This window comes from Myxocyprinus asiaticus, chromosome 13, assembly GCF_019703515.2.
Source record: "Myxocyprinus asiaticus isolate MX2 ecotype Aquarium Trade chromosome 13, UBuf_Myxa_2, whole genome shotgun sequence".
Lineage (NCBI taxonomy): Eukaryota > Metazoa > Chordata > Actinopteri > Cypriniformes > Catostomidae > Myxocyprinus > Myxocyprinus asiaticus.
The window spans coordinates 27,126,516-27,153,359 of NC_059356.1; the positions used below are offsets into that span (position 1 = coordinate 27,126,516).

At 40.7% G+C, this 26,844-nt stretch overlaps 1 protein-coding gene across 1 annotated transcript in view; it reads left to right on the forward strand.

The window, feature by feature from the left end:
- The window catches only part of cacna1aa (calcium channel, voltage-dependent, P/Q type, alpha 1A subunit, a), a 125,831-nt gene that overhangs the window by 3,766 nt on the left and 95,221 nt on the right, over positions 1-26,844 (forward strand). Inside the window, exons 2-3 of the mRNA XM_051714551.1 lie at positions 19,378-19,483; positions 19,633-19,772. Of these exons, the coding sequence (XP_051570511.1) occupies positions 19,378-19,483; positions 19,633-19,772 (246 nt within the window). The remainder of the gene's footprint in view (positions 1-19,377; positions 19,484-19,632; positions 19,773-26,844) is intronic.

Genomic DNA, 26,844 nt, shown 5'->3' on the forward strand with positions numbered 1-26,844 from the left:
CCTTCCCTCCTGCATTTCTGCCTCCTTGGAGTCTGTTCTCTGTTGTATGCATATGGGCCCTGGACAGAAATTGCTGTATAACGGCATACCCTGATGACTAGTGTTTGGATAAGAAATAGAAACCATAGTTTTTAAAAAGGCTGCAGAATGTGCCATGGCTCTAAAGTAAAGCTGTGTTAGGAAAGAGGACATACTGTTGTGACTATATCAGGGTTTTGGATTGACCTGTGAATCTGTATAGATTTGGCATGAGGGTTTGGCAAGAGCATGTCAGTATTTGTTCTCAAATATAATCTATTGTTGTGTAGTGAAAAAAAATTTAAAAAATCTATTATAGAGATATAATGCATCAGGTATATATATATATATATATATATATATATATATATATATATATATATATATATATATATATATATACATACACACACACACACACACACACACACTACCGTTCAAAAGTTTGGGGTCACTTGCCTGAAATGTTTTTCATGATCTTAAAAACATTTTGATCTGAAGGCGTATGCTTAAATGTTTGAAATTAGTTTTGTAGACAAAAATATAATTGTGCCAACATATTAATTTATTTAATTACAAAACAAAAATTTTATTTAAAAAAAAAAGTTTTTGAAATTGATGACTTCGACCGAATAATAAAGAAAAGCAGCCACTAAGTGCCCAGCATATAGATGGGAACTCCTTCAATACTGTTTAAAAAGCATCCCAGGGTGATACCTCAAGAAGTTGGTTGAGAAAATGTCAAGAGTACATTTCTGCAAATTCTAGGCAAGGTGTGGCTGCTTTGAAGATGCTAAAATATAACACAGTTTTGATTTATTTTGGATTTTTTTAGTCACAGCATAATTCCCATAGTTCCATTTATATTATTCCATAGTTGTGATGACTTTACTATTATTCTAAAATGTGAAAAAAATTAAATAAATAAAGAATGAGTAAGTGACCCTAAACTTTTGAACGGTAGTGCATATATATATATATATATATATATATATACACACACACACACACACACACATATACAAGGCACCAATGTAAAGTGGTTATATTGAATGTATCTGATCACAGTATTAATAGTACTGATTTTCCTGAGAGATAATGTTTACTCACCCTCACTCCTAAACTAAAAAATCTATTCTTGCAAATCTTATCTTATTTACAAGGTGCACAACATACAGTTGTGATAAATAAACTGTGTAGTTAAGAGTATAAAAACATATAAGTTTGATCTTAAAGAAAACTGGTCTTTGGAAGCAGGGAAGCAGAATTAAATATAAAAGGAGAGAAGCTTTAAAAAGGGTAGATGCACAGACTCTAGACTCTAAAAAACAGATGAAAGGAAGTCATTTTGGAATAAGAGAGTGGCAGAGAGAGACTGCCTGTCTGTGTATAAATAATTTAGGATGGAAGCATGGTTAGAGACACACGCCTAAATGCATACATATCGCAAGGGTGCAATAAGTGTATAGCTGTCACTTGAAATTGTGACAAATCCTTGGTCCCCCTGTGATATTAATTTTAGAAACTTCACTATTTTTATTGAATCACTAACACTGGAAATGTATTTGAGAGCACAGTAAATAAAGCTTCTTTGGACAATACAGCTATGTCATCAGGCAAATGCTGTTTTAAAGTTTCCCTCCCTTCTCTTCTGATTCACAACATGTGTTCCTGTGTGTCTTAACTGTGTGTATGATGAGGTATAAAGTACAGTCTCTACATCTCAGATCTTCTCTTCCATTTGGGCAGCAGGGAGTTAAACTCTGTCATTCCAGATTCATTTACACGATAGTGTCTCACAACATTATTGCCAAATAGTTCAAACGGTTACAATGTACATGTGTAGGAATGTGCATGTGTGTGTGTGTATGCAAAACATTTAACAGGAAGTTATAAAACAATAGATATACTGTTCAAATTAAGACAAAAGAATATTTGGGCACTTACTAGTAGTCAAGCTTAATGGAACATATGTGATAATCTACATCTGTGGTTACTCTGCTAGGATACCTGTGTTCAACTTGAGGGAAAATGACGTCACATATATAAGGGATAATGTACAGTCAACCAGTTGTTATCGCACGTTATTACACGGCTCTCTGGAATACTCGATTGTGATTGGTCAATGGCGCTATCCCCGGTCAGATATTGCTCTGTAACTACCGCACATCTGGGGATTTAGACATATCAGACTGCTCATCCGGGTTCTGCGAACCGTCTCTCCTGCTTCTCGGCTCACTGTGTGATCTCTACAAGTAAGCTATTAAAATAATTTAATGTTTCATGTCCATTTATTTATTTATTTGGCAAGTAGTCTTGTAATAGGCAGAATTTTGAGGAGTCAGACGATCTTTTTTATAAGGAAACACCAACAGAACTCTGACGCACACCGGAGGTGGATTTTAGCTGTTTAGCGAGTTATTTCTTCTCACATAATTACATAATTTCAACGCAAATCAATATTTTATGTTTATTGATATTACTAGTTTGTTATTTTATTATCCTTTACTTAATCACCTTTGGAGTAGTTGGTTAAAAGTAACTGAAAAAAAATGTCAAAGGAAAGTTTCTTTTTAATGAAAGGATTAGCATTATTTGTTTGCAGATACCACTTGGTTTGTGATTGTTTTTGGATATTATAATTCTAATGAACTACATATAATTTATGTTTGGCTTTTGTCGAGGTGTGGTTATGCTGTGCTGGACCTCTGTGGAGTAACAGTGCCAAGATTTGCTTTCTGATTTGCTGTCTAATTCACATAAAGGTGGATGTGTTGCAAGAATGTTTGTAAAAGATTTCAGAAAATTAATATGTCTGTGCGTGAAATTAGAAATGGCATTCAAGTCACACTTTGGCATGAGAACTTTTGTTAGCTAGTTATAAGAGTCTTGTTATTTCAGATAAGCAAAGTGTGTCTATGCTTATATATGTCTTTGTTTGTGTTTGCTTCCGGGCCCAATCTGGTGGTTTCATACCTCCTAATGTCTGGGACTAAATGAGTGTAGTCATCCGAAATATTGCAACCCAGCATTGTTCAGCTGCTGCAGATGAGGCAGACAGAGGCTACAAACCGATTTATGAACGTATACTCTTACCTTTCCACCTTTCATGTAAACAAACACCCTCACCATAGGTCTGTAATCCAGAGAAACCTGGAACTCCTTATCTGTCTTCTGTGGTCGGATGATCTGTATTAAAGGAATAGATTACCACAAAATGAAAATTCTGTCATTATTTACATACAGTACCCTAATGTCATCCAATATGACTTCTTTATTCCGTGGATCACACAAGGTTGAATTTGGCCATTTAATATATGTGAATAGTCGCTAAAAACATTGCATAAACCACAGTAAAAGAAATACAACCCATACGCTATATTTCAAGTATGAGTTTAGGTTAATTTGATTTGAGTGAATAATAACTTAAATTTTGGTCTCTTCATTACACAAAGTGATCGAATGGCTTCAGAAGACTTGGACTATAGTGCACGAGATGTATCAATTGCTTTTACTGTGGTTTTATGGTTTATTTATTTATTGTTTTGCCATAGTGTCATTATATGGCAAATAAACTCTGCAGACTTTTCCTATCATGTTCCACAGAAGAAAGAATATGAAGTTTTTGAGTGACATAAGGGTGTGTAATTAATGACCGAATTTTCATTTTTATGAACTTTTCCTTTAATGACATTTGAAATGACATTTGCCTATGTGTTGGTATGTACAATATGTCCCTGTGCAATGCAGCAAGTATGTGCTAGCTTTCTTCTTCACTACCCTCTTATGTTTTTCACTTTCTCTCTCTTTCTGTATCTTGTGTTCTAGTTGTGAATTATTAATTTCTGTGGCTGGGTGGTATGTGTGCGAATGTGTGTGTGATGCTGACTTTGGAGAAATCTATTCTGGGCGCAGAGTGGGGAAAAAAAGATGTGGAGGCTTGAATTTTCATGCTAGTGCTCCTGTAGTCATGTGCTGCTACTGCTAATGCCCATCGCCTCTGCCACACTCCTCTACCTACTACCTTGTGTCTACCAGATACACAAACACATACAGCTTTTTATGCATTATATATACACTCACATTACTGCAACCACCGTTTTTATTTTAAATTCTACTGTTTTATTGTTTCAAGAACACACAGAGACATGCATTTTATCGTTACAACCACTATTACTACTCATATCGCTATCAGCTCTCAATCATACACACATATATGCATTGTTGGCACTATCATTGCCAGACTCTGGCAAATATTTCTACCTGTGCGGGTAAGGTTGCCACTTTTGAAGTTTTAAAATAAGGGACACTTAAATGGGTCCCTTATTTATACCACAGTTTCAAAGTTAATATGCGTAATTAATAAAAATTATATATCCTTTCTTATATGCTAAAATTAGAACTTTCCTGACCCATGACGTATAAAAAATAAATAAATACATAATTTATATGTTAAAAATATATTTATTTAAATGTTTTTGATTATTTGTCTTCTTTATCTTATTTATGTATACATTTCGGATGGTTTATACATTTTTTTATGTATTTAATTTGATAATTTTTTTTCCTTCACCTGTACTTTTTTTATGATTGTATTCATACATTGTTTGATCTTATTGAACATTTATATAGAAAAAATTCTACAGTTTTACCACCATTTGTGGACTTTTGAGACGGTCCCTTACCACACCCTCCACAGTATTAGCATGTTTTAGCACAATGTGTGGATCCCTTACCCACTGTAGGCAAATTTTCCAACTTATATCAATGTTAAATTGATGATCTGGAATGACTTCACCGTGACGCCATCTGACTAGCTTAAATACGGGACAAATCTGGGACGATCCTGTATTTTACGGGACGGGTGGCAACCCTATGTGTGAGTAGGCTACCTTGTGCTAGCCAGATGTATGGAGCACCTTTCATCACTACACATTGTGTTTAAAAGGTACTGAGCTGATATTATGAGCATTTAGGAAGTTATGATTAGGAATAACAGTGAGGCACGGAAAAAAAACTGTCGTTGGTCACTTTACATGCCACTTAAACAGTCTCTTCCTGTCTAAGTAGACGGTTCTTTGCCAGAATAAGCTGGAAAATTGACTTTAAGTTGCAAGTCAAAAGTCTGGCTACGTGAGACTAGCCTGTGTTTACTATACTTGCAAACCAATGTCTATATATATATCACATAAAATGCTGTATGTCCAGTGTTGAGTAAGTTACTCAAAAGTGATTCATTACAAATGACTGATCACTACTTGAATTTTGTAATCAGATTACTGACTTTACTAAGTACTTCATCGGAAAAGTAATCAGATCAGTAATTACTTTTAAGTTACTTTTTAAATACTTTTTACAGAAAAGCTTTTATTTTTCCTCTCAGCAAAGTCAAAATAATGTCTATACTTCCTCCTTGTTTATTGACATGTTAGGGGGCACACTCTTCAGCTGTCGCAAAACGCGAACAGATATTCACATAATTCATGTTTTAAATGTATTATACGTATATAATATTATTTTGGAAGTACATGTTACCCAAGTAATTTAAAGTATTTAACTTAATTGAAAGTCAGTAACTGTAATCTGATTACAGGCATTCTAAATATAATGTAACCACAATTATACATTTCTTTAAATAGAATTAGAATTTTATAAAAATAATTTACATTCAATTCTTTTTTTGTTTGAGGCAAATTACAAGCCATAGTCTTTATGTAAACTACACCTCCAAAAACAAGTTTAGAACTTTGTTCCTTAATTATCGCTGTTATATTGTTATATTATAATGGGAGCTTTCTAGTTTTGTCTTACCATTACTGATATGCTTATGTACTCAATGAACATGTCTACAGTTGGTTACAGTGCTCAACCACTGAAAAAAAATGCGGAGTGTCTATTTGCACCCCGGTGTAAATAGCATCTGCCACACAGTGCAGCTATTTTAACCCCAATAGTCTGGTGGAACCACAGAAATATATGACAAACGAAACAACAGATGTTGCTGCAGTGGCATGGGGTGCAAAGACGGTGTGAATGTATACTGTTGTCCTAGCGACCGTGGTTCGAAGTCGCGTTTTGTCCAACTCTTTTGTTTCCACTCTTAATATTTCATTTAATACTACTTAAAATAATAGATAAAAAGGTATATAAATGTTGATTTCATCGGAGAAGTGCAGAGAAGGGTTTGATATGGAGGCGGGGTCTGTCAATCGCACTTTTTTCCGCAGCTCTGCATCGCTTGTGTGTAGATTGCATTGCTGTATTACTATATTGCAGTGACCATGTTTTTTGGCAGAAACCATAGTTTTAATGCAATTAACCATGGTTTTAGTATAGTAATATGGTGGTAATATAGTAACCATGGTTAATTTTGTGGTTTCTGTAAATTGACAAAAAATACCATGGTGAAACTCTGGTTATTTTAGTAAAACGTCTGGTTATTTTCGTAACCTCCGTTCCCTGATGGAGGGAATGAGAAGTTGTGTCGATGTAGTGACACTAGGGGTCACTCTTGGGAGCCCCAAACACCTCTGCTTTTTTGAAAAAAGGCCGATGAGAATTGGCTTGTGGAATTTGCTTTGCGAAGTCCCCCGGACATACGGGTATAAAAGGAGCTGTTATGCAACCACTCATTCAGGTTTTGTGCTGAGGAGCCGAGACCAGGTCCCGGCCATTTCAGCGGGTAGTTCAGCGTTGTGGCAAGAGGGACACAGCGTCTCGTTCCCTCCATCAGGGAACAGAGGTTGCGAAAGTCACCAGGATGTTCCTTATCTGTCACTCACTCGATGTTGTGTCGATGTAGTGACACTAGGAGTCCCTATACAAAATGCCATAATTATCTGAACTGTGTTACGTGAACTGGTGGTGTGTGACGGGCAGACCGCTGTGTGCCTCGTAGCCAGCACACCAGGCCTCCCAAGGGGAAGACACCACAGAGACCACACCCCGCCCAAAAGGGGGGGGGGGGTATTTTGAGTGGAATACATCACATGGTCTTACCGAGTCTTGTCGGAAGTATGTCATGTGGAGAGGTCCCATGGTAGGTCCTACCCGAAGGGGGAGGAGTTTCTACAGAGCATGGCGACCGGGGGGGAAAGGGGCCTCTGCCCAAGGAAGACGCAGTTTGCCGTCAGGGAAATGATTTTGTGGAAAATATCACATGGGGTCGCCTTTGGGGAACCAGCACATGTGGAGCACCTACCTCAGTACAGGGTCTCATTAGTGCACGTACTGGGCCGGCAGTGAGTTTCTCTGCAAACTCAACTGCCTGAGGGCTAAGGAGGAAAGTCATCCAGGGATCACAGTCTGTGAACACGACTGGGAGTCAAGAGCGCATGTCTTCACCTCAAGGGAGGGGAAAGGCACTATGCGCAAGTGGTACACCCAGCCAGCTGTCCCGGAACTTACCTGCTCGTGCCTGCCAATATACGGGACGAGACCAGCTCAACCCAGAGATTGTAGAACCTCGCAAAGGTGTTGGGTGTTGCCCAGCCCACTGCTCTGCAGATGTCTGCCAAAGAGGCGCCACTGGCCAGGGCCCAGGAGGCCGCCACACTCCTGGTAGAGTGGGCTCGTAACCCCGCAGGGGGTGGCACTTCCTGAGCCTGATATGCCATCGCAATGCCATCGATGACTCAGTGTGCGATCCTCTGTTTGGAGACAGTGCTTCCTTTTCCTCTGTCCACCAAAGCAGAGAAAGAGCTGCTCGGAGCTTCTAGGGCTCTGCGTGCGATCCAAATAGATGCGTAAAGCTCGCACCGGACACAGCAACGCCAAGGCTGGGTCTGCCTCCTCCTGGGGCAGCACTTGCAGGTTCACCACCTGATTCCTAAAAGGGGTAGTGGGAACCTTGGGCACATAGCCCATTCAGGGTCTCAGGATCACTTGAGAGTAACCCGGACCGAACTCCAGGCACAATTCGCTGACAGAGAACGCCTGCAGGTCCCCTACCCTTTTGATGGAAGTGAGCGCAGTCTTCAAAGAGAGTGCCTTAAGCTCAGCTGACTCCAAGGGGTCAAAGGGAGCTCCCTGTAGACCCTGAAGGAGAGGTCCCACAAGAGGACGAGGCGCGGTCTGGAGGGATTCAACCTCCTAGTGCCTCTCAGGAACCTGATGATCAAGTCGTGCTTCCCCAAGTACTTACCATCTACTGCATCGTGATGAGCCGAAATAGCAGCTACATACACCTTCAAGGTGGAGGGGGACAGCCGCCCCTCCAACCTCTCCTGCAGGAAGGAGAACCGATCCAACTGCGCATCTCTGGGGGTCTTCGCATCGGAAAGAACACCACTTAGCGAACAGACGCCACTTCAAGGCGTATAGGCGCCTCATAGAGGGAGCCCTAGCCTGAGTGATTGTGTCCTCCACCGTGGGTGGTAGGCCACTTAGGTCTTCCGCGTCCCGTCCAGGGACCAGACGTGGAGATTCCAGAGGTCTGGTCGCGGGTGCCAGATGGTGCCCCGTTCCTGAGAAAGAAGGTCCTTCCTCAGGGGAATTCGTCAGGGGGGATCTGAGAACCTCGGGTGCCCGCACCAGGTGGCGGTTCTCTGCGGACACAAGTGCACCGCGAGCGCCTTATCCACCTGGGGGATCACCTAATACCCCCTGGCCGCTCCACCATCGAGGGTAGTGAGAGCGGGGGAGATGAAAAACCGGGACCGGGCAGTAAAAGGTGCCTCCCACGATCTTGTCAGCTCCTCATGCACTTCTGGGAAGAAAAGAAAGGGATCCAGGAACCAATCGTCGAGCTGCGAGGGTTCAGGGGAGAGTGGAGGGTTCTACTCAAGCCCGACGTTTGCGGCCGCCTGGGAAAGCATGTCCGTCATTTCCGTGTCGGCGTGAGACTGGGCGACCGTTCCCGAAGGAGGAAGCCCAGCTGAAGCCTCTGCGTCAGACTGGACGAGCCCGCTCTCCGATGCTGCGCTCGATAACTCATTGTCTTCCAGAGCTCCGAACGAGAAGTCGAACTCACGCTGAGACGAGCCGGTGGTCTCGTGTGAGAGCCCGATTGGGGCAAGCGAGCGTGCTGGGGAATGGGAGGTCCGTGGGGGGATACCCGGCGGAGATGGTCCCATTGATATCCCCAAATCGCCCCCAGTGCTAACCGACGCGGCCTCAAACCTGTAGGTAGAAGGACCGGTGCGGAGAGCCGCTGGGGTGGCTTGCTTTTCTTACTTACGCAACGTTGCCATGGTCATGTTCTCGCAATGAGGACATGACTCATCCACGAATGATGTCTCCACATAAGACAGCGATCGTGGCCGTCAGAAGTGGAGAGATAACGACCGCAACCAGGAATAACACACAAATGGAAAGGCATCTTTAAAAAGACATTCCGTGTGTGTGCTGCTCTTTTTGTGAATAAAAATATACTCTTTTAGAATATACTCTCTTTTTTCGCTCTGCCGAAGCACCCAGGGGCGTTCTCTGCACTCCATGGATGCAGAGGGGGAGAAGCCGCTGAAATGCACCATAAATCCAGCAGTTTTGAGGTACGTCTTTGGAGGGAATTTGAATTCAGTGCACTGAATACAACCGCTCGTCTCCAAAGAGAAAATCTGAATGAGTAGTTGCATACTAGCTCCTTTTATACCCGTATGTCCGGGGGAGAGGCATGCAAATTCCACATGCCAATTCTCATTGGCCTTTCGAGTCAGTGACAGATAGGGAACCAATGTTATTTTTCTAAGGTAAGGTTAAGCTTAGGTTTAGGGGTAGGGGCTAATAGTGTGTCTGTGGGACTCTAAATAAACACAATAAACACGCTGATAAACAATAAACATATACTTTATGTTAGTATTTAAGTATGGGTGCAAATAGTATCTGACACTATCTGCACCAGGGTGCAATTAGGTGCAATTATTTGCACCAGGGTTGGGGTGTAAATAATATCTGCAACTGTTTGCACTGGGGTGTAAATAGCATATACCATTATTTGCACCAGGGTGCAAATAGCACCTGCCAAAAAATGTTTAATACACAATTTGAATTCAACGGGAATAGATCTAAATGTAATTCTGTAATTGACACTTTTCACGATTAGTTAATTGTAGCAGCCATAATTGTAATCTCGATTTTTTGGATTAACTGTGCAGACCTAATGTGTGTGATATCAGGAGGCTGATTCGTAAATTTATAGAGTAGAGTGTTGCACGTCCCTGTGGAAAATGTTATTGCTCAGATGTTGCCATTTCACAGCTCAGGATACATTGGAGAAATAAAATAAGATACAAATGAGACAGTTTTGACATACAGTAAGACCATAGCATAATAAAAACAACTTTGATAGCATGGCTAAGATACCATGGTTTTGGAAGAATTTGATGAAAGATGCTTGAGTTCTTGTGGAAATCTCTGACTTTTGATTGTAGACTTTAGTGTCTTGGCAAATCTGATCACTTCTTGAAACTATAGAGAAGACACATTTGAGATTATTGAAGTCTTTTTCTCATTTGCTTTCAATATTATGTCGTTGCTGTTCAGGAGAAACAGCAGAGATATTAAAGAGGTCTTTCCAATACAATAGTACTTCCTATAAAGCTAATTAGCCTACTGTAGTCTCCATTCAGTCGTTTACTGCTTAAACACACACACACACACACACGCACGCACGCATGCACGCACGCGCGCACACACACACACACACACAAACACGTTGGTATTTGTGGTTACGAGGACAATCCCCTAAACCTGCACCTACCCCTAAACATAACCCTCACAGAAAACGTTCTGCATTTTTACATTTTCAAAAAAAACATAATTTAGTATGTTTTTTAAGCCTTTTGGTTTATGAGGACACTTGAGGTGTCCTCATAAACCAAGTTTATAGCATAATTACATGTATATAATCTAGAATAGTGCTAGTGAATAGTCCTTGTAAACCATATATATCTGAACACACATATTAATGTAAATCCTGTTGGAACAGACTGAATAAGTACTAGGAGGGTAAAGAAAGGATAAAGAATAGGTAAATGAGCGATTAAAGTAAGGGGAAGAGATGGAGACACTTTTAGTGCTTGTAACTACAAGCCTATCTTTCATAGCTGCATTAAGTGAGGGAAAAAACGGCCTTGTTTCTAGTTAATAAATTATTCAGGCTTCAGCTCCAGAATGCTAGAGATAGTATTAGAAAAGAAAACAGCCTGGGACCTTACAGCCAGATGAAGAAATCAATACATATTTACATTTCACTGGCTGGGCTTCTCAGGTCGCTCTGTAGAGTGCTCCGCTGTCTACTACAGCTAATTACCGCACCAGTAATTCACACACGCAAAAGCACACACATTCTCTCTCACTGAAAGACAGATGTACTCACTTAATCACTCATGTACTGTATTAGTGGATTAGCCTGCACTATAACTGTGTCAGTCTGATTGCTTCAACTCACTCTGCTTCTGTGCGCTACATTTTAATTGTCTAGTCAGCCATTTTGATACCACTGCTCTGTATAGGTCTTTCGTAGATTGAAAATCTTCAATAAAAACAAGTTGTGGTGGGGGGTGCTTGATGAGACTTTTTTTTTTTTTTCACATTTTCTGCGCTAATTGTGAGGGAAGTTCTGTAGAATTCTGTGAAACTGGATTTAAATATGGCAAAATGGAGCTGAAAGTGCTACACTCTTGTTGGTTTCTCAAAGCAATATAAAATTAGCCAAAAATATTTATGGAAATTGTTTATGAATTATAGGCATTAGAATTCTGAAGAAATTAGAGGTGCTTTCTGTTGATTTCTTATTCACTGATTCTGTGCAGGCTTAAATGAACAAAACAGACTTCACTTTGTGTGTGCGTATATAAATGTTTGTCAATGTCCTCTTTTACGATAAGCTTCTAGGTAAGGTTATCTGATTCCTTGATTAGACGTCTACTGTTTTTCATAGTATATCATTTGAAAGAAAATGTGGATGATAATATATGTCCTGTTCACATGTGTTTTATTACACCTGTGCAGTTGACACAGCCTTTTAATGAAGTTTCCACATGACTGCTTATTTTATATATTTATTGTTTATAAATGTACTGTTTGTAAATTTATATATTTGTTTCTTATTTTTGTTGTCATTGTCATAGTGTTACCATCCAGCATTACTCAATTTATTTAATTTAGCATAGTCAAATACTTAATATAACAATATCTGGACAAGACTTATGACTATCAGAAGTTTTTTTTAGTTCACATTGCAACTTGAACCCATCTCGCAATAACCACCCACTTACAGAGGAAGAGACTGTCTGACATCGATCTTACCAGACTAAATATTTTATTGTATCAGCCCGGTACCTGTTAAACATTATTTTTGTTTTCCGGTGGATTGATAAAAACCTGTGCACCCTGACTCCTGGAAGTTGTGTAGCAGTCAGACAATCTGATTGGAGCTTGTTCTTTTCGCAAGCAGTTTCCAGTTTCGTTAGCAATATGCAGTGTTGAGCAAGCTACTCAAAAAATTTAGCTAGCTAAGCTACCAACTGCTCAACAGAAAAATTAGTTAAGCTAAGCTGAAAGCTACATTTCAGTAGCAAGTTACACTACAAGCTACACGCCAAAAGTAGCTTGCTATTTCATTTGTATGGAGCATACTGTCATAGACAAAGCATCTAAAAAACATATTCACATGATGTTTATAAAACCATGGTACAGTATAGTACAGTATAGTGCAATACAGTATACAAGTATAAAGTATGGTGCAATACAAAATGTATATACATGTAAAAATAAACATATTTATACATACTACCTATACAAAACATGTTTTCTCATGTCCACTCATGTACTCAATTTTCACATTTTATGTTTCGTATTTATACTACTCAAACCCATTTGTACATCATTTGAACATAATTCTGTGTCCAGCTGTATTTCTGTATGTACTGAAAGCTTCTGTTCAGAGGCTATATTCCTTGTGTGTGTGAGCAGATCTGGGCAATAACACTCCAATATCTGATATTATCAGATAGTAATACCACAGTACTTTGATACAGTATATAGCTAACATATTTATGCACCATTCTGTATTCACATGATGCTTCAAGGAAAGTCAAAGAATACCATGGTACTACCATTGTACTTCACTATATGATTACCATATTCGTATACTATTGTTTTTACATTATGCTTTAGAGTACTTCAAAGAATGCCATGATATTACCATGGTACTTCACTATATGATTACCATATTCATTGACCATTGTATTTTCATGGTGCTCTCAGGTAATGGGATATGTGCAAAAAACATGGTAATGTCATGGTACTTTTTTAATGTGTTTTTGTGTAGGCTACTAAGTGTTTTGCTACTTTTTTTTTTTCGTTCACAGGCTGCACACATGTTGAACTTAATAAAGACCTTCTTCATCACTGGCAAATGATATAATGCATTTGTAGGTTTGGTTTCAATTGGTTGTTGATAAACATCCTCTGCAACTAGCATTATCTTTATTTTCTGTGTTGTCCGGTATTCCATTAGTGTGTTGGCGACACTCCAAATTATTCAGCAGCTTTCTGAGTCATTCAGACTGAATCATGAACTGATTCAGACTGCTTTGCTATCACATCTGACCAATTCATTGTAAATAACCTGCTCAAATGAGTGATTCATTTGTGAAAAGGACATGTTTAGTTCTGATTGAAAACTACCGCAGTAAACACCATCAACACGGGATGATGTAGAAGTGTAGCTTTTGTCAATGCTATGCTACTACCTAATTGAATATATAGCTTCGCTACTGAAAAGCTACTTGATTTAAAGCTAGAGAAGATACCAACTAGCTACTGAGAAATTGATTTAAGCTTGTAGCTTCACTATTTGTAGCGAAGCTACCGCCCATTCACTGGCACATTCTACCTTCTTCTGCCTTCATCTACATCTTTTTGTCCCATTTTAGATTATATTATTTTCCTTCACTCAGTCTTCTTGTCTCAACTTGTCTCTCCATCTCTCTCCATCCATCTCTCCGTGGAGCAGTGTGTCAGGCAATGGTGCTGACGGTGCAGACTTCACTCAGCTGAATGAAGATGGGCTGATGGAAAGATATGATGAATGTGTAGGTTCAGTTGGAGAGGGAGAGCGAAGGAGCAGCCGGCTAGGGGACAGGGAGGAGAGGCAGAGAGATGAAGGGAGGGAAAATGTGAGATTGACACGATGGGGTGCTGAGAGTGATTCTGAGAGGCAAAATTTTAGAAGGAAGCTTGACACACGTATACAGTACTCTATAGATGTATGTGCTAGAGCTGTCAGTCGATTAAAACATTTAGGTGGAAACGTCTATGCAATTTTTCAATTGTTGTACACATGCACAGATGTCTTCGGTAATTGTGTCTGTATTCTAGCTTTTGAGCATTTCATACATGAACGGCATGTTTTTAAGATGCTGTGTCAAGTTCAGTTTAGTTTTGAAAATAATGTCTAGCACGTTTCAAAACAAGAATACATCTTGTGCAAAAATGTGGTTTAGAGAGGCATGTTGCCTGCAGTAGCAGCTGGGACTGAGCTGATTGTGGATTTGCAAAGCCATACATTTAAGTGTTACTTCAAGAGTCTGTTTATATGCACAATCTTACAACAATTATGCTTAATAAGCCAACAACGTGTTTGGTCATGTAAATTCAGGTGTTTTCTTAGTACATGTAGATTTTTGCCCATTACCCTGATTTTGCATTTGTGACTGCACAGTGTTTTTTTTACTAGCTTATCCAATGTGCGCAATTGTTGGGCGCATGCCTGTATAAATTTTCACGTCAGTAGCAGAGAATAACACGATGATTTCAGATCTCATGTAAACACAGTTTTCTTGCATTGTCAGAAGGGTTTGAAATTAACACCCGCCAACCTGCCAAATGCGTGTATTTCATGCATAGAGTTCTCTGTTTGAGTCATCTGAAAAGAGTTTACAAATATAGTGTCGTCTATGAGAGCACTGCAAATGATCACAGACCAACCCAGGAGTTTAGTTCTCTTTATTTCCATGGAGCAGTTCACATTTTACATGCATTGTGAACTCGAATCTGCAGGTTCACTTTATTTTGACATTGCTTAATTAAAAATATTTGTGGCTGTATACATTAATATACTGTACATAGCACATGACATGCATTATCATGACATTAAGTGAATTGTCATGTGTGTCAGTTCAGAACAGCCTCAAAAGTTGTGCTTGAACAAGAAGTTTCTCTTGGCTTGTCTACTCTTTAGCATCCATTTGCATGTTGCAAAATTATCATTATGATAATAAGTATAACATGGGATTATACTGTATGTTATAGTATCAAATAACATTATATTAAAATTAGATTTATATAAATTTATTTATAAATTACAGAGTGGCAGGTAAAAAAATCAAACTGTGTTAATTTAAAACCCTGGTTATCAGCATATCGGTGTGGATGTAACACACTCATTGAACTGCTCAGATGGTACAAAAGTCCCTTTTTATGGAATTGACAAATGGGTCAGGGAGCATGATTACATATTTTATATTGGTTTACCTTTTTTTTATAATTAATTGTTCTGATAAATTAAATAGTGCACTCAGTAACTTTTGTCTTTGTGTCATCTTGGAGTTACACTGACACCTAGTGGCTTGGATGCAGCATCATTTGCAGAAATTTAGTATTCACAGTCAGCCATGATTACTTTAATCAATGAGTGAAAGTGTCAAATAACAGGAGGTTACTGAGATTAAGTGAGTAGTATTCAGCTGGTCATGTGATTCTAACATGGAGCCCCCATGATGGGACCCCATCCATGTAGAATAAAACAGCTTTTATAAGGTTACTGATATTACTAGGGTCTTAATTTTTATTTATGTATTTATTTTTAATCCCATTTTCTCCCAATTTGGAATGCCTAAATCCTACTACTTAGTAGGTCCTCGTGGTGGCGCAGTTACTCACATCAATCCGGGTGGTGGAGGACAAGTCTCAGTTGCCTCTGCTTCTGAGACAGTCAATCCACACATCTTATCATGTGGCTCGTTATGCATGACACCATGGAGACTCCCAGCATGTGGAGGCTCATGCTACTCTCTGCGATCCATGCACAACTTACCACGCGCCCCATTGAGAGTGAGAACCACTAATTGCGACCACGAGGAGGTTACCCCATGTGACTCTACCCTCCCTAGCAATCGGTCCAATTTGGTTGCTTAGGAGACCTGGCTGGAGTCACTCAGCATACCCTAGATTTGAACTCGTGACAGTGTCAATACTCGCTGAGCTACCCATGCCTCCCCTCTAGGGTCTTCATTTTAATGTGAGTTGTCATGATTTCCTACATATATTGCAAAATTACAATTCAGATCTTTTGGAGTCAAACGTTTTTTAATGAGGAAAAAATTGCTGAGTGCACCTTTTGACAGTCATTGACAATTGACATTTAAATTGATAACTGTCATTGACAGTATGTACCTGGCAGACACTTTTATACAGAACAGTTTTCAATTTATCCATTCAATTTAAATATTTTATCAGTGCAGATGTTCTGTGGGAATCGAACACACAACCTTAGCATTGCTAGTGCCATGCCTCACAAGCTGAGCTACAGGAATTTATTTTCTCTATGTGTTTTTTATCTCTCACCCCTCTTAGTCTTTTTTCATGACCTCCTGTGCAAGCTGAGTAACCTCACTCCTAACAGGAATGACCTCTCAGAGCAGGCAGATAGTGTTCTCAAGCCTGACATTACTGTCACCACTTTCACTCACAGAGAGAAAGGACAATTTCTCCCTTTGTCTCCCTTTTTCTTTTAACTCTATGGCGTTGCTAAATATAGTGTTGTGCAGAGGGAGGATGGTGGGTTCATAATTAAAGTTTTCTGCCAAAGCAGATCATAGTAGTGTCTCATATTCATCCTCTCTTTTAAACAGGCCCCTCTTTCACAATGCCAGAGAGTGAGTCTTCAAAGCACCACAAACACACACTGCGGCCATATCACACGAACGGGACTCTAGAGTGGGCACAGGATGTCCATTAACCTTCCTAAAAGACAGAGACGAAGAGTGCAGCACTTTCCCTTTCATCCCACCATCCCGGCAGGCACTTCCAAAAAAGGGCTCTAAGTTTCCAGCTGCGCACACATGCACACAAACGGTAGTATTTAAATTAGTCGCTGGAATGATCACACACAACAACACTGATTAGATTATGCATGCATGTGGAAAAAAACATGCACACACGCTCAGTGCAGGGGCCAGCCAGGGCTAATTAAAAGGCACTAAGGGTGTTAATTTGTTGTAATGCTGTATTGACTGCTGGGTATTACAGGAGCTATAGTCTGTACAGTAAGCAGCCTTTTAAAGCTTGCCAGTTCTCTCTCTCTGTCTCTCTCTCTCTCTCTCAACATAAATTTCAGTTTATGCCACACTGAAATAAACCATTTTTGTTTTCTCAGTAACCATCGCATGCTGTTTTACCCTCCTGTGGCTGGCGAATGCCACATGTAGTGAAATGGAAAAGTTCAGTGTGTGTGTGCATGTTTGAGAAAGTTCTGATAGCCATATCCTACTCACCCCCAAGTTCTTGTGTATAGTGAGCCAAAGTGGCATGTCACTTTAAATACCACACAATGCTCTAACCTTGTGCTAGTTGTCAACACACATGCATGCACACACAAATTGGCCTGAAGTAAATACGAGCGGCGACTGATGAGGTCATTTGAAGCATACAGAATCTGCCTGACTCATACTCGTCCACAGCAAGTATTACTTCAGCATGAATACCAGCTTATTTTGCCACAAGCTCAACCAGCCATACCAGGAGATGATGGGAGATGTTGTTTGACCCATGCAGGGTGAAAGAGATGCTACACTTGCTTGTAGCATTTGCTTAGTGGGACTTGATTGCCAGTTAACTTCTGTAACTCTACAGCTGCATTTTACCTTGGCCTGTAATTAGCTAGAGGGACATGTGATTTTGCATTGGTCCTGGGAAAACAATTTTATCAAACAGTCTTAGTTTTGGGGTTAGACTTACATCCTTTCTACTCCAGACGGGTCTGTTGACACGACACACAGTAACGGTTTTTTGGCTATCTACAGAGGATGTGTCGAAATGAACATTACAAATGATGTGCAGATAGCAAGGACTAGTCAGTTATGAGCTTAAGTCTATTGAGCAATGATTAAATGGGTGAATAACCTCTATCCTACTTTTATTATCAGTGTAAACCCATTGGTATAAAATATACTTATTATATAATTATTAATATAATGTTATTGGTGCAAGAACTGTGGGTAGATGGTTAGACACAAAATATTATTTAAATTAGTAGATCAGAGACAAGAATGGCCAGAAGTCAGAATATATAACAAATACAATTAACAGATAGCAAATACATAAATAAAAATACAGATTATATTTGGTAAGCACAATCATTTTAAGAGAGATAGGTTAGTAAAGTGACTGGTTAGCTCTGCAGTGCATCAGATATAGAACAGTGCATCTGTCCACTGTCTGCGCAATGCGACGGACGCATCCAGTGTAGAAAGTATAATTTTTATAATTATAATGGGAGCATTTTGCTTTTGACACAATGCGCTGTTCGCATCTGGGGTAGACAGGGCATAAGGAATGTGGTTTAGGCACTAAAAAGGTGAGTTGTAAAGTAAGTTGTTTTTTAGCTGTAAGGGATGTAATACATTAAGGAGAAATGCATATTTTATTAACTCTAACCCTAAGCCCGAACCCCCAACCCTAAACCTAGCTATCAGTGGAGTACAGATGTAATCTTAGAGGGAAAATGAAACCTTCTAATTATTATGAGAATGCGTTTACCTCCTGGTTACAATGCAGGATGAAAACTCTGGTTTCCCACGCTGTTGATGCAACCCACTTTTGGTTGTGTCACAGGAGAAGGTAAACACATTTGAACCGATGCAAAAATGTCTGATGGGAGATGATGTTTGTCAGTAAGTCGGCATGAAGGGCCCGATGCCAGGTTACTGGAACATTTGGAAGCAATGTGCAGACTTCACGTGTGATCATGTTGATTAATATATGTCCAGGCTGGTTTTTGCAGTGTTGGTTTGTTGCTGGTCTAGCTGGTGGACCAGCATAGCCGTGCTGTTCTCCAGCAAAAATAGCTGGTGAAGCTGGTTGGCCTGCTGGTTAAGCTAGTGAACAAACTTGATAGGGACACCAGCATCCTAAACTGGGGAATTGCATCCAAAACACAACATATGTTGGTGACCAGCTATGCTGATAGAAGGACATAGTGATGCACATTAGATGGGTCTGCCCTCTTGTATCAGACATTTTGATTCTATATCTTCACTGAAGTTTAGAGAGTCTGTAAATTACAAGCATTTTTACCTGTTGTAGCAGTATGTCATGATGTTTTTAGGGTTTTCCTTGACCTGTGATTCTCACTCCATTTGAGTACATGATCCTGGCTACAATCATCGCTAACTGCATTGTCCTGGCCCTGGAACAACACCTTCCAGACGGAGACAAGACACCTATGTCAGAGCGCTTGGTAAGTCCCAGTTGGGTTGATTGGTGTGTCCTTGTTTCAGTGTATTGCAATACCAGAAGCTACATCATTGAACAGAAGAAACTCTAGGGAATAACTGGTCTCTAATATAAAATTTTGAATCTCTCTGTCCATCCCTCTGTCTCTCACAGGAGGACACAGAACCCTACTTCATTGGCATTTTCTGTTTCGAGTCAGGCATTAAGATCTTGGCTTTGGGCTTTGCTTTCCATAAGGGCTCCTACCTACGCAATGGCTGGAATGTCATGGACTTTGTAGTGGTGCTAACTGGGTGAGTTACAAACACAATGGAATACACAACCACATCTGCAAACCTCCGTTCATTGACACACAAACTTTTCGATGGCATGCTGTTTTTATAATCATACAAGTAAGCACTTTGGGATATTCTATGCTGATATATTCTGTTGTAGAGAAAGCAAAAAAGCTTTATAGGGAATGTTTGGTTTATTGGTTTAGTTTGTGTAGATATGGCATGTGTTTGTGTTGCCATGTACAGTATGTGTGTGTGTGTGTGTGTGTGTGTGAGCATAACTGCACAGCGAGTGATGTTGTGTTCTCCTGACCTAATGAGCTCATGGTGAGCCCAGATCAGAGCAGCATTACGGATACAAGCGGTGAGGACACACTACAAATGTCACCAGAGAGTGAGAGAGAGAAAGCGAGAGAGACACAGGAAAAACTAGAAAAATACAGGAGGAAGGATGTTGGGGCAGCATAGAGGTATAGTTGTGGAAGAGTAGATGCAATGGCGGAGCTTAACTTTTCAGTATATTGATTTAATTGAGAAAGCATGGGTGAAGTGAAAACTCCAGAAATCAGATGTCTGAAATTGTTGTTGGAAATAGTTTTAGTCAGACAATTTAGGTATACAGACATTTTTTAGCAAATGATAAAAATTCTGTATCAGACTCGGTGTGAATTGTTGGTGGAAAATGTTTTTTGGGGAGAATATTATATACTTTCACGTCATTTATTTGCATTGAACTGGCCTTTTAAATCAATAACTGTTAAGGTAATCAGCACAGTTTTTGGTGATATCTCGGCTCAGATTCCAGAATTCTTCAAGTGTACCAGTTTACCATGTTGAATGTGAATCTGATGGGTTTCTTTAAATGTGTCTTTCAAACCTTTCAGCTAAAAAATAGTATCATAGTGATTTTTACCATAATCATAGATTTTTACAGTAATCATACCAGTGAAATGCCGCCCCGCCTGCTGTCCATTGTATCTCCCTTTCCTCCACCTTGCATGTTAGCCTTAGCCTTAGCCCTTCCCTCTTTACTTTATTCACACATCAGATTTGCTCATTCATCCTGGTTAGTTTTTACTTTGGTGAACTAGGACTGTAAGTAGAAGGCAGATATTGCCAGATGACCTACAATCCATGAGCTTGATTTTTCTTCCACAGCAGCTGTTAGAATAATTGCTAACACTGAACTATAATGGGTCTCATGCACTGTTATTGGTAGTTTAATGCATGGTGGGCGTTTTGTAAAATGTGCAGGAGATATGTGTGGCAAAAACATTAACCATGCAAGGTACTCCAGCTCTGTCATATTCTGAGTTGTACCTCCTGTAGTGTAGATATCAGTGTGTATGTAGGTTTGTTTAGTGAGTTTTTCTGTAAATGTGTGTACTTTGATTTTGGTTCTTTATGTGTTTTTGTGTTTTGTGGTTCCATAATAACAACACATCAGTTATTGTTATTATAATAAAATGAGATACCATATTAAAGGTGCATTTAGTATTTTTTGCTCAGGCCTAAGTATGACATGAACACTCACATGAACACTGTATGCATATCAGTAGCCTAATAAAGCAGTTTTATTTTACATGTGATGGGTTGCCTCATGGGGGCAGCTATGTTGGGATCACATTACCATGTGAATCACATGTGCAGCTACTTTCATGTGAGAGTTCTTGGTTCCCCTCTCATCAGACACTTTCGATAACAAAATAAATTAACCATGGCTGAATGGGAATAGCTAATTTCTACAGTGGCATTCGTCCAAGGTGACTGACACACAGTGCAATAGATCTTGTTCAGTGTAGCACCATTTTTAATGGGAATGACAATGAGGCTGTGAGGGATAGTCTTACCATCCCTCAGTGGTACACATGGTATAAAGCTGTAAAAAGCTCCTTGATCACATCTGATTTTCCACAACTCGTGTTTTCTGGATTTTTTTTTTTTCCTACTCAATGTTCTTGGAAAGATATTTTTTCAAGATCTATCCCTTACAAAATCGAGAGTTCATGGAAAATTTGCAGCAAACTTGCTGCAAGTTCACTACTGATTATTTTCACAATATTTGTGGAAAATTGTCCATTGTTGCCAAAGGTTTGCTGCTGGTTCACCACTACCGGTGAAGAGTTACAAACTTGTGAATCACAAGCTCGGGTGAAAATAATGAGTTGCAAATTTGCAGCAAATTTGTGGCTAGTTTGCTCTAGATTTTTTGTAAGGTAACGTAAACAAAAAATTATTGCATGCACCTTAAATTTATTATGTTTGTTTTTTGTTTCGGCAGTATTCTAGTAACTGTACTTTGGCAGAAGCAATGTTTAGCCTACCATAGTGACGTATTGTAAGGTTACAAGCAAAGGTATTTGGTGGTATGTTGGTATAACTTGTCTTCTTTGTGTGTGGGTATTTGTGTTTATTATATTATGTTAGTATTTGTGTTATTAAAGCTTGCTTTCTCCTGTTTGATCTTTGAGAGACCATGTGTGTGTTTATATGGGTCAGTGGGTGTGTTGGCTGCAGTAGGGAGGATAGAGCTTGCTGTGTTTGCATGCTGCAGCCAATTTCTGAGTCTTCATGTGCTCTTGTGCCATTGAGTGGTTGGATATAGTTGGTCAGTTGTCCTGTTCAACAGCTGAAAATGTGCCTGTATGTGTATTTATGAGTCTAAGTTGACAGTCAAGTATTTCATAGAAAGAGAGGGGAGTGAGTGAGTGAGTAAGTAAGTAAGTAATAGAGAAGGAGACAATATAGAGAGGAAAAGCAGCTGATGTGGCTGATGGAATAAATTGTAGCATGATCTTGCATAGGTCTTTCCATGTTTCCCATAGCTTAGCAAAGAGGGGAATGGATATAACTAGAGAAGCAATAGGTTGGAAACAAGTGGAGGTGTGTGTAAGAGGGAGAAAGAGATAGAGAGAGTGAGAGAGGAGAAGCAGAGCAAGCCAATGAGAGCAGTCTGTGCAGGAGCTGCTGCAGTAACCTGTTTTTCACTACTGCAGATGATCAATCATCCAGCAAAGCCTTCAGACAAAAGAAGTCTCTTTCTCTCCCTCCCTCCCTCTATCTCTCTCTCTCTCTCTCTCTCTCGTGTGTGTGTGTGTGTCTCACTCTCTCTGTCTCTGTCTCTCTCTTTCTCTTGCTTTCGCAAACACACACACACACTCACGCACTTACTTTTATATCATGGTAGGGACTTTCCTTTAACTTCTATTCTTTTGATGCTAAGCTAATTATATTTTCCCCTATCCCTACCCCAAAGCCTAAAATAACGTCACTAAAACCTTTATGTCTTTTTAGATTTTCATTAAGACATTATTTAGTATGTTTATTAAGTCATTTTCCTGCACACCTCCCTGTCTCTGTGTCTCTCTCTCACTCGCTCACTCACTCTCTCACTCACTCACTCACTCACGTGCACATGTGTGCGTGGGATAGGACGTTTTAAGTCATTTGAACTCTTTTTATGATGAAATTTAATAATCATTGAAGCTCAACAAGAGAAGTCATTTAGCGCGAACACCAGTGAAGTGGTAGGCCTACAGTCAGCAGCATCTAAACAGTTTAAGGTTTTTCACCAAACACGGATGAAAAAAAGGAGACCCCCCCCCCCCTCCCACCCGAAAGTCAGTGTGTAGTTTGCACCCTGAACACACACACACACACACACACACACACATGTTGGTGCAGCTATCATTATGAGGACTCTCCATAGACATAATGATTTTTATACTGTACAACCTATAGATTCTGTCCCCTAACCCTACCCCTAAACCTAACCCTCACAAAAAACTTTCTGCATTTTTAAATTTTCAATAAAACATTGTTCAGTATGTTTTTTAAGCAATTTAAATTATGGGGACACTAGAAATGTCCTCATAAACCACATTTATAGCATAATACCCTTGTAATTACAAGTTTGTAACCTAAAAAAAAGTCCTCGTAAACCACTTAAACCTGCCCCCCCCCCCCCCCCACACACACACACACACACTTTTATTCTCTTTTCACAGCTGTTTTTGCAGGTCAATGACAGATGTATCTTTCAGTTGAGCAGCACTTTGAAGATGAATTGATATGTCCCCCCTCAACCACTCAGCCCTGGTCCTTTGATAACACACAAGCACATTCATAGCATTATCTTTTTCTCTTTATATCTCTTTCTCTTTCACCCTCTTTTCTCTTTGTCTTTTGCTCTGTTTTTTTCTAAAAGAAATTGATAGAAGTATAGATACTGCATTGAATTAATGAAATTCTGTGTAAAACAGCAGTAACGTCTAGTGCAGAGTAAAATCACAGCTATTGACATACTGTACACATTGTTAAATGGTTGAAATTGCCAAACATCTCGAAGTGCAATAACACATTGCTGTATAAAGATACATTAGCTGAAATCCAACTGTTGCAAGAATTAGAAACCTGTTCACGTGCAATATCGTTACTCCTGACTTAGGTTACAAGCAAAAGATATGTGATAGGTATTATAATTAAATCTACTAATGTTTTTCTTTTATATTTCCAAATCTCAAATGATGTGACAATAAATGTTAATGAATTAAATTGAAATTGACAATTATACATGGTGGTGATGGGGGCATGGCCGAGCGATGTCTGTGGAGAGCGAGGCCGAGAGAGTGACTGCGGTAAGGGTTGGCACCTGTGGGAAATCACAGCTGTTTTGTGTTTGCAGTGAAAGCAGAGAGTGATTTAAAGGGTGATCCAGACCGCTGGAGGTGAGAGAGAGAGCCAAGTCTTCACTTTTGTGTGTGTGGACATCATTTGCATGTACAAAAAAAAAAAAACATTATAGTGAGTGAAAATAAAGGTACCTTTTGAGTTTGATTTGTCATCTCCCGCTTTCTCCTTGAGAGAGTGAAAGAACCTTGTGACAGTGGTGCCAAAACCCAGGAAGGAGGAAGGATACACTGCCATAACGTCCTCGCCACTGGAAGAAATCTTCAAGTCCCTCGCCAGCATCCACCAAGCACAACACCAGGCCCTCATGGAGCTGCGATACAGCAGGAGAATCGTTTCGAGGTGCTCCTCCAGGGCCAAGCGGAGGACCAGCGGGTGTTGTGGAGCTTGCTGCCCCAGGAGGGGGTTTCAGCTGTAACCCCAGCAGCAGAAGGACCCCATGTGAAGCAAGTGAAGAAGACACTGCAGGATGACCAGGAGGCCTTCATGAAGCTCTTTGAGCACATAGCCAGAGCCCTGAAGTGGCCACGCTCACAGTGGGGGTCCATCTGCTACCGCTGCTGTCTGGGGAAGCCCAACTCGTGGCACACCAACTTCCGGTGGCCAACCTCCTGGGGTATTCTGATTTGAAGAAAGCCGTCCTGCAACAGGTCGGCCGCAGCCCAGAACAGCATCGCCAGGGGACCCGCACATTGAAGCTGAGTGAGTTCGGCCACCTGTTCGCCTTCGCACAACAGCTCTGCAACGCCTGCCATCAGTGGTTGCTGGTTGAGGAGGAGGGTGATGCCGACGACATCATCAACATTGTGGTGCTGGAGCAGTTTTTCACCCGGCTGCCGAAGGGGATGGCGGAGTGGGTCCAGTGCCACTGTCTGGCGTGGCTGGAGGAGGCAATCCAGTTGGCTGAGGATCATGTAGTGGTGTATCCAGGGGACGGCGAGCCACTTTCTCTCTCTATCTCTCTCTCTCTCTCTCTCTCTCTCTCTCTCTCTCTCTCTCTCCCACTCTTTCTTCCTTCCCTCACCCTCCCATTCCCCGTATCCTGCTCCTGTTCCCCGGAAACAGGGAATTCCTTCCCCAAAACTGGTCACCCGGTCCCGTGGCCGTTCATCCCGCTGGCTTCCCCTAACCCTCTCCGCTCTCCCCCACAGGCTGGTGAATCCAGTGCCGCAGGTGTGGCCGTGAAGTCTGGGCCGGTCTGCTGGAGCTTCGGGGGTCCTGGGCATTTCCAGGACTGATGCCCCACGATGAAGGTGGAGACATTGGTCTGGGTGCCTGATGCGCCACAGGCCACCCCCGATTGAGCAGCAGCATACCGGATGCCTGTGAGAATAAAGGGGGGTACATATCAAGCCTTGGTGGATTCAGGTTGTAATCAACTTCACCAAAGCTTGATTCAGTCCGAGGCTTTGGATACAAGCCGGCAGGTGAAGGTAAGGTGTATGAACGGGGATATTCACGATTACCCGTTAGTGATGGTCATCATTCAATTTCAGGGACAAAAGCATAGTGTAGAGGCTGCGCCTCACCCATCCACTAATCTTGGGTACGAATTGGCCAGCATTTACTGCTTTCTTGAGGGAAATCTGTGTGGATGGGTCCTGTAACAGAGTGTCTCGGTGTGTGGTTTGTGATGCACTGGCTAGGGAGGTGGAGCCGGGGCCATCTACGTCAGCTCCGCATCAGGATGACATAAGGGAGAGGGAAGTGTCGGCTTCCCCAGCCCTTAGAGGATTCCCTACAGGGGATTTCCCTCTGGAGCAGATGAGAGACAAGACCCTTAGGCATGCCTTTGATCAAGTGAAAGTGATTGATGGTCAGCGTCTCCAGCCAGACATTGTACTCGCATTTCCATATTTTTAAATTATCAAGGATCGGTTGTATTGAGTGAAACAGGATGCTCAGGAAAATACAACCCAATTGGCATGGACCAAGTCGGGCTATTAGAGCAGATGGCATCACAGCACATAGTGTTGCGGAGGCACTCTTCAGAATAATCTCCCGAGTGGGGATTCCGAAAGAAATCCTTACTGATCAGGGCACAAAGTTTATGTCACGTACATTACACGAACTGTATGAATTATTGGGGATTAAATCGAATCGATTAAATCAAAACAGGTGGCTTGGTTGATTGACTTAATCAGACACTAATGAATATGATTCGTAAATTTGTGCACGAAGACGCTCGAAATTGGTCAAGTGGCTTGAGCCCCTATTATTTGCAGTACAAGAGGTCCCACAAGCCTCCATGGGGTTCTCCCAATTTGAAGGGCATCGACTGCTTAGCGTGCTCGATGTCCTATGGGAAAATTGGGAGGAGAGACCTTCAAACAGCAAAAATTAAGTTCAATACGTTCTTGACCTGAGAGCAAAACTCCACTCACTGGGGCAATTAACACAG